Here is an 8,886-nt window from a genome sequence, read left to right on the forward strand (position 1 = left end):
CGCACTCATCAGCACTGTCATTCATCTCATATGTTAGGACAGTTTTGTCATAGTGAATAATTAGTGCTGATTGGAAACATCAGTATATCATTTACAGTAAGATCAGAGGGAAGATATCTGTGTTTTGGTGGTGAGGTATTCAATATTGTGTGCTTGTTATTCCACAAAACACTGGCATGTCCGTGCACAAATAACATGTTTTTATTTACTTTGAAATGCATTTTAATTGAATGATTATTAGGTGTAAATAATTATAGCCTTAAAATACTAATTAGTTCACCAAAAGAACAAAATCTGAAAGATTATATATTAGCAATGCTATTGTTTACCCATTCCTGAAATGATCTCATGTTCCCTAGTGCCGTTAGAGGTTTAAGATGATTAAAGAATTTAATTTGTTTACAAAAGAGACAGATTTATTCTTCAAAAAATTGTAATTGTCCCTTTCAGTGTAGTGAATCATTGCTTTATTTCCTCATCATTCCATGATGAAGACAATGACTAGCAAAGCCATCCTCACTTGGATAACTCTGACGTGAAGAAAAAACACTTCTGAATCATTGATTTAGGTTGTGTTTGTTTTATGACAACCCAGTTGCTCAGTGAGGAGTCAACACATCTTTCTTTTCCTCACAGCTGTTGTTTGTTGTCAGACTTGGCCGACACTCTGTTCGTTTCATAGGACACTTCTGTGTGGTGTCTACTTCCTGTGAGGCTTTGGAGCTCCAGTCACAGTATTAGATGGTGGTTGTCGGCGCCATGCTGGGGTTGAATGTGGTAGTCGGGGTAGACCCAGGCGGATGGGTCTGGCTTTTGGTCATAAGAGGTCTGTGTCAGAGTGATGATACAGCTTTCTCCTATGTCCTTTTTAAAAAGCTGTCTCCAATCAAACCAGCCAGCCAGACTCTGGTTCAGATAGTAATGAAAACCAAATGGGAACAAGAAAAGAGTGCGAGAAACAGAAATTGAGAGAGTCTCAGAGAGAAGGAAGTTATTTCTGTGGTGGCTTTAGAAGAGGAGAGAGTGTGAAGAGGTTAGAGAGTAACAGCCAAGAACTTGGAAACAACTAGTGGATTTGCCCTTGTGGCACAAGAGTGAGGAGGTTAAAAAGGCAGCAGGATTATATAAAGAGAGATAAAGCAATATCAAAGCTAAAAACACCGGACAGAACTGACTGGAACAGTACAACAGTCACTCCAGGCATTTTTCTAAATGCATGCCCTTTCTAATATTTAGTTTTTGACATGTTCTTCTTTATTCTTGTTAAGGTAAAACTTATAAGAAATCCACTCACCAAGCATAAGATGTGATGCAAATCGAACATTTTGCATTGAGTCCATTACTCCGAGTTGCTTTATCCCTTCTGACACTAGCTTTTCCCCTTGTACCTCCACAGCAAATCAGCAGATCAAAACAATGTGACACAAGACAGCACGGTGAAATACATATATAGGTGTCGAGTGCTTCGCTGGCTGATTGTGCGTATAGCAACACCTCAGCCTCAACACCACAGACCCCCGGGCTCTGTTTGTCTTTAAACATTTACTTTCAAAGGATTAATGCTCATGGGCGCCAGGTCCTCGCGCCGAGACAAAAAGGCGACACCAGGAATTCAAACACAAGAGTTCAAACACAGATCTTTGTATCTTTGACAGATTTCTAAGACCGTTGCATTAATGTTTTAGTTTGTGGCCCCTTCCATGCTATCATGATGAGAGCTGATATCTATGTTACTCACAGCATGCAGCACATAACGCTTTATGTGGGACTGCAGGGAGAATTTTGCCCTTGTTTCATGCCACCTTCAGCTCCAGCAAAGCAAAAAAAACAAAGATATCATTAAGTGTTCTGCCAATGTCGGTAATCATTGTTTCTGTCAAAGCTAAATGTTCTAATCTTCAGATTATAAAAGCGGAGCCCTGTTTAATGTTGCTTTGATTTCTGACTTGTTAAGGGTGTTCCTTGAAGGTAGCGGAAAATTGTCATGACATGCTTTAGTGTTTGCATTAACCATGTCTTCCTCTGCTTGAATCCACAGCCGTCCTAAATATGGACAACACGGTCGTTGATCTGGAGACTCTGCAAGCCCTTTATGAAAATGTGAGTATACCAACAGGCTGTGGAGCATTGCTATGTCTTTAAGGTTACAGCAGTCATAATTTTTTTTTTTCTTTCTTTAAAGGGAGGTTGATCAAGGTTCATGTGGACAGTGGTTTCAGAAAAATCAATAGACCAGTTAAAAGACAATATCCCAAACTGACATACATTTCTACACTTCCTTTCCAATACAGAACGATATGAATACAGTGTTGAGCAACAAACCCAGTAAAATTATACAAAGTAACACCACTGAGAGCTCAAGCTGATCTTGAGTGCAGCATTCGGTGTGGGAAAACCTTAGTCCTTTTTTCTTCCTCTGTGGTTTGCAGTAGAAGTATTATTTTTGCAAAAGTAACAATTTGCTTGTGACAAATAGAATGATTAATGGTTACACATGTCATACCGTAAATGAATAACAGGCAATCATTTTATTATAGAATGAAACCTAAGAAGGCTCAACAAGCCGTAATGTCAACAGAATGGCAAAAAAAAAATAATTCATCAGCTGTTAGTGTTGTTTTATTTGGCACTTCCCTGAGGGTAAGCCACAACCAACTGCTATCCATCAAAAAATACCTTTCGAGGATTATCAAAAAGCTGAACTTTTGTATACAGTGTAGGTGGGGAAAAAAATCCCCTTTTTAATTAAATTGGAATGTTTATATATATATATATATACAGTTTGTCAATATAAAGCAATGTGTTTTTGGTCATATGGAGATGCCACTTCAATGTGAACATATTACTTTATGTGGAGTTCCTATTTCATGTTCCACTTAAAAGGGGGAACTAAAGGAAGCATGCAAAACAAACAAGCGAGCCACAATCCGTACTGTTACATTTGCGATTTGGCGACCGAGTCCTGTGTAAGGTCTGTCTGCTGGCCTGGAAGGGAACCAACACTTTTGTATAGCAAACATGTTTTCTTCACACTGGATTTGATTGACTTTACTTTTGTAATGCCTCTGTGCAGGAACATGATAGTTGTGAATTCTCCAGCGTTTGATTCACACAGCTCCCTTTTGAATGTGCTAGTGTGGTTTAAAAAAAATAAAAAAATAAAATAAAGAGAGAGAACTGAACTTTGCCAAGTGAAATGACTACATTGTATTGTATAATATTAGCATAAAGAGAATTACGGCGTTATCAACACTACTTTCCAAAATGTCTACATTTTGGCCATGAAGGGCTCCTTGTATACAGTGAATACATGTTCATCAAGCCTCACTGATAGGAAATCTCCCCCGCCCATTGAAAATGTTCGAAGTCAGGTCACTAAATAATGGAACATGAAAACAGACATGTTTTCCATGTTTCCGCTGTAATACAGTTTTTGGATGCTGTGAAATTCCTGTGAATTGCTTTTTGGCACAACTACACAGAAAAGGCCTGGACCTTTGGCTCCCAGAGGCATATTAATAATGTTGATCATGGGAATGAGACTGAGGCTTGAGACAAGCTGTAGTTATGAACCAATGTGTCATAACTGAGGCTCAAAAGTCTTCTAACCTCTACAATCACCCTGAGACTTCAAGCCCTCTCCTTCTCCCCCTTATGGCCTAAGGCTATGTTATTGAGTTGAGGAGCCAAATTGTTTCTCTTTTGTATTGCGAGACTCCATCCTGTCTGTGGGTCTCCAGCCCCCTAAACCACAGTTGGCAGCACAGTCAGCCTGTCTTGAGGAATGCAAGGGGCTTCTAATGGTTACACCCTCACTCACTGTGCAAGGAGCAAGATCACACACTGCCCTCACTCTTTTTCTCTCTCACACATAAACATGCTCGCAAACAAACATCTTGACCCACAGAATTGTGCATTTACTGTACTGTATGCACACAGAGACAGAAACCCACACAGGCAGGGACAGAGTTGACAGAGTCTATGAGCTGCGGATTATAGTCACTCCTGTTCTTTCAACAATGAGTCACTGCCTTTAAAGGGGTCACAGTGATAGTGGGACACCACTCCCCCCCCTCTAATATCACAAGCCATAATCTGGGTCCATACTGGCTGTCTGAAGTTCAGACTCCTTTCAGCTGACGGTAGCTGAATGTCATGGAGGTCAGTTAGAGCCATATTCCCGCCTACAAACTCTTACACTACAAATAAGGCCTTGTGATGTTTAAATATACTTTGCATGTTTATAACATGATGCAATTTGTCAGTTGGGCACTATTCTTTGGCAGCTCAATGTACAAATAATCTCACAAATGTTGTTCCGTTGAAAATTGAGTGGCATAAATAGTGATTAGGCCCTGGCTGGCTCTGTTCAGCCCTGCACTAGAAACCTTGCTAATGAATACCACTTGGCTACTGGTAGAATTCTGGAATCACAAATATCATCCTACTTTCCTTTGCATTTGATATTCCACATGGGACTGTATTTCTCATGCTAACAACCACTGCAACATGCCCTAGCAATTCAAAGATCACACGCTAATGCCTACTTGTCCCCAATTACACCAAACACTGCTGGGCTCCTCTGCTGCCCTTTGAAACAGATCTGCTTTGTATTAAATATATTTACACTTGAAAACATCTCAAGAGAAGGCAAAGGAGAGCTTGCCCTCGTCGACAGAAGGCAGCGGTGTGTAGAATACTAATCGGGTCCTCAGTGCGTTTGATGCTAGTGTTTGATGTTTTCCAAGGATCGAGGGAGGGAGGGAGGGAGGGAGGGAGGAGGGAGGGAGGGAGGGAGGAGGAGAGAGATAGAGGAGAGAGAGAGAGAGAGAGAGAGAGAGAGAGAGAAGAGAGAGAGAGAGAGAGAGAGGAGGAGGAGAGGAGGGAGAGAGAGAGAGTGAGGAGAGAGAAGGAGAGAGGAGAGAGAGAGGAGAGAGAGAGAGAGAGAGAGAGAGAGAGAGAGAGGAGAGGAGAGAGAGAGAGAGAGAGAGAGAGAGAGAGAGAGAGAGAACGAACTAGACTTTGAGGGTTGATGGGCTCTGGAGGGACTGAGAGTTTACATTCCCTTCCTGGGGATGGTTTTATTGTTTTGCCATATGCATCAGACACATTAACATCTATTGTCTTTGCCTCTTGTGAAACGAAGTGGCATTTCTGGCCTGTTTTTTTTCATACCACCTTGTATAAAACTGTGGTCCAGAGCCTGACAGCAGGATAATAGTCAGGAATTTAGTGTGGCTCAAGGCAGCTCTCTTAGCATTTCTGAAACTAAAACTGTATAGACTGGCATTGGTTGAGTTTAAGTACAAAACAGCAGAATTCTTTTTTGCTGGAGCTAAAGTTAGTCTACATAAAGAAATGGAAAACTAAACTGACAAAACAAACTGATCTCAAGTTTAGCAACTCAGGGTCTTGTGATCACATTACATGATCTTAATCAGCAGATGGAGTTTGTCAGTTGTCATGGCATTGTAGATGTTGAAATGTCCATGTTGTCTTCTTGTCCATGTTGGCTCCAAAGTTGAGGTTCAGGGTTCCTTCTTGACTCAGAAACTTGTAATTGAGAAAACATTGTCACCTCAAGGTCCAATTAGCAAGTGTCCTGGTGCTGTTGATCATAACACATCATCATCATGAACTGACAACATTTATCTATGTTTATAATTATATTATTATTATATACTTCTTGCATGACTATAGGGATTCAGAGGTCCGATTAAGAAAAGTAACATCCAGGGCACTCTATCAATTTATCAAAAAACTGTAAAAATAGAATGATGTTTCTGCAGAGATGCATGTAAACTTCTTGGAGAGAAGGGTGTTATGACCTTATGGGTAACCATCATAGAGGTTGGGCAGCTCGCAGAGTTGCTAAGTTGCACACCTCCAAAATCTCCACAATGTGTTGTGTGGACCATGTGTATTCAAAGCTAATTCATATATGTATACAGTTGCTCTCCGGACTCAGGACTGTGCGCCAGCACCCCCCGCCCCTCTCTCTTTTTTTTTTTTCTCTGCACTACCTACACTTTATATCTTTGACTTTATATTTTATATTTTTGATATTTTATATTGTTATCTTATATTCTCATATTTTTTGTGTTAACGCTGTAAAGGGATTGCTTTAATCTCGTTGCACAAGTACCGTGTATGACAATAAAGGCATTCTATCTTCTATCAAACAAACTGATTGGCACTTCATATTGTTGCTCTTGTCATTGTCCCACCATTTACATTGATAAATCCAAATGTGTTGCTTGTTTCATGGTCATAGTGACTTGTCATGGGAAAGAAAAAAAAAATCTTTACATTGTGTTTTGCTACATGTGACGCTGCTACCCAGACACATACATTATATTGCAACCCATACAGGTATAAAGGAAACACACATGGAATATGTTTGAATGACACACATTTATATTCACCCATAGAAGCATAATTCTAGTATCATATGTTAGTTAGGCATTAAGAGCTAAATTTGAAGAGTTTCTTATGTTTCCCTGATCAAACTATGTGCATACTATATTTTGGCCAGCTAGTCTTAACACTTAGTTACTTAGATTTGAGTAAGAAAACAAATATTTTTCAACTGTGAAACTCAACGCTAACTTTTTAAAGTTGTTGCCTGCTTGGCAACCAGGCATCAGCTTTTGGTTGCCAAAATTGACAATACGGTTGCCATGGATTAAACTGCCTATATTTGGAGCAATTAATTTGTTACGCAACTATACCACACATTTTAATAATGTTGCAATATAATTTCCCATCCCTCTCAAATAGGGGTGCAACAGATCACAAAACTCAGATTGGATCACGGTTTGGAGTTACGGATCGGATCAATTTTCAGATTAGCACAAAAAAGGGGGGCCAGTTAAATGATCATTAAAAATATAATAACTTTCTCAATAACTCATTTTCATTTCAGAGAGCACAAAATGATGAGATGGATGGCATTAAAAAACATTTTAAATCCTCCAAAGACAAGGAGGATGCCAAGCCACTGGACAAACCTGAACAGTAAGCGCCAAAGCCACCTTCTGAACATGACAGCGGTATCAGTAAATAGATGGTGACTGATCTTGTACCTTTTATCAGGTTTCTATTCCAGTTATCCCAAATCCCCAACTTCTCTGAACGAGTGTTCTGCATCCTGTTTCAGTCAACTTTCCATGAATGTATCACCTCAATCCTCCGCAAATTAGAAATCCTTCAGAGAGTATGCAAGGTGAGCCACTAACTCTTTTCTCGTTTAATTTACTTTTATGTCACTCAATTTAAAGTGTGTGTGTGTGTGTGTGTGTGTGTGTGTGTGTGTGTGTGTGTGTGTGTGTGGTGTGTTGGTGTGTGTGTGTGTGTGGTGTGTTGTGTGTGTGGTGTGTGTGTGTGTGTGTTGGTGTGTGTGTGTGTGTGTGTGTTCCTCTCTCTCAGACCCTTCAGAATATAGGTGTATTCCAGGTGCTTGGCCTGGTGCTGGCTTTTGGCAACTTCATGAACGGAGGTAATCGGTCTCGAGGGCAGGCCGACGGCTTCACCTTGGACATTCTGCCAAAACTAAAGGACGTTAAGAGCAGTGTGAGTCTGTGTGTTACAGGGGTAAAAAGCAAACATCACTCACTCTACAAGCGCAGACATTCTATTCAGTGTTATTCACAAGCAAACAGGATACTGTAGTGTATGTGTGTGTAAAATATGCAAAGGATAATTTATGAGCTCCCACAGAAACAGCTTTATTCTGTAATTCACATTGTACTAAAAAATAAGTGGTGTGGGGAAAAAGTGGCGATCTCAGTTTTACAGTAGTCCTATCTATGGTCGAGCCCAGAGCTGAGAGTCCAGGAGTTGAAAAAGGACCTTCATTGCTGCCAACTACAAGGACCATAACTGTGCAGATTTAGAGGAGAGGCCTTTCTGTTTGCTGTTCTCATTCAATATCACAACGGGCTCAGCATGCCCTTGGCAATGCCATATAAGGACACAGTGGTTTGTGTTTTTGTGGTGGTGGACCGGGTAAGGTATCCATAAAGAACATCAAACTTTCCACTAACTTGGAGTTATGACAGTCCAGCATAGTCATGTTTTGTTGTATTGCTTTTCCAATGCCATGATTTATCCCTGACTTCTGTGACCGCTGTCTATTGTTTGCCCTGCACAAATTGAAACGTCCTGTTCCAAAATGATTAAATTAATAAATAAAGGGGTTTATTTATTTGGATCTTTTTCTTTCTTTCAGGATAACTCCCGGAGTCTTTTGTCCTACATTGTTGCTTACTATTTAAGGCACTTTGATGAGGTATGTTTTGCTTCCTGTTTATTTGAATCCCTTTTCTGTTTTAGTCTGATTTGCTTAGAAATCCTTCCAGAGCTCTCATTTCATCTCCTCTCTTGCCAGAGGATACCATGGCTTATCCTTTATCAAATTATTTATTTTCTCTTTCCTCCTTTACGGCAGAAACAAATCTCTCTCCTTCCTTGGCTCGCTCTTATAATTCTCTTTTTGTCTTTCACTCTTCATCTCCCGCTCTCGCTCTGCTTTGGTCTGGGTTCATTCAAACCTGCAGTCTGTTCATTGGCACAGCATCCAAAGGAGCACTAGTGTAAATAATTAGGTTCTCCAGATGAGATGAACTCAGAGTGCTGCTTGCCAAAATCAACCTGCATGACATGGCTCTAGCACTCATAATAGCCTTGTAGTAACTGATTTCTGCACCAAGCTTAATTGTTATTATCTGCTGTAGTTTCAGCCATATCTTCTGGGGTATGTTTGGACTGTTGATGAGAACATGTAGAGCTCTGAAGACATGTATTTCAATATTGCCTGGTGTGTACTATACTAGGGAGGCCCTCTGCCTTTTGAGGACAATTGACTTTGACACTAGTGTGATTTTT

General features: G+C 40.3%; 1 protein-coding gene across 1 annotated transcript in view; it reads left to right on the forward strand.

The window, feature by feature from the left end:
• The window catches only part of fmn2a (formin 2a), a 44,187-nt gene that overhangs the window by 22,521 nt on the left and 12,780 nt on the right, over positions 1 to 8,886 (forward strand). The window contains exons 8-12 of the mRNA XM_032540900.1: positions 2,039 to 2,100; positions 6,926 to 7,017; positions 7,096 to 7,225; positions 7,429 to 7,572; positions 8,231 to 8,290. Coding sequence (XP_032396791.1) covers positions 2,039 to 2,100; positions 6,926 to 7,017; positions 7,096 to 7,225; positions 7,429 to 7,572; positions 8,231 to 8,290 — 488 coding nt within the window. The remainder of the gene's footprint in view (positions 1 to 2,038; positions 2,101 to 6,925; positions 7,018 to 7,095; positions 7,226 to 7,428; positions 7,573 to 8,230; positions 8,291 to 8,886) is intronic.

This window comes from Etheostoma spectabile, chromosome 17 (genome assembly GCF_008692095.1).
Source record: "Etheostoma spectabile isolate EspeVRDwgs_2016 chromosome 17, UIUC_Espe_1.0, whole genome shotgun sequence".
NCBI classification, from domain to species: domain Eukaryota; kingdom Metazoa; phylum Chordata; class Actinopteri; order Perciformes; family Percidae; genus Etheostoma; species Etheostoma spectabile.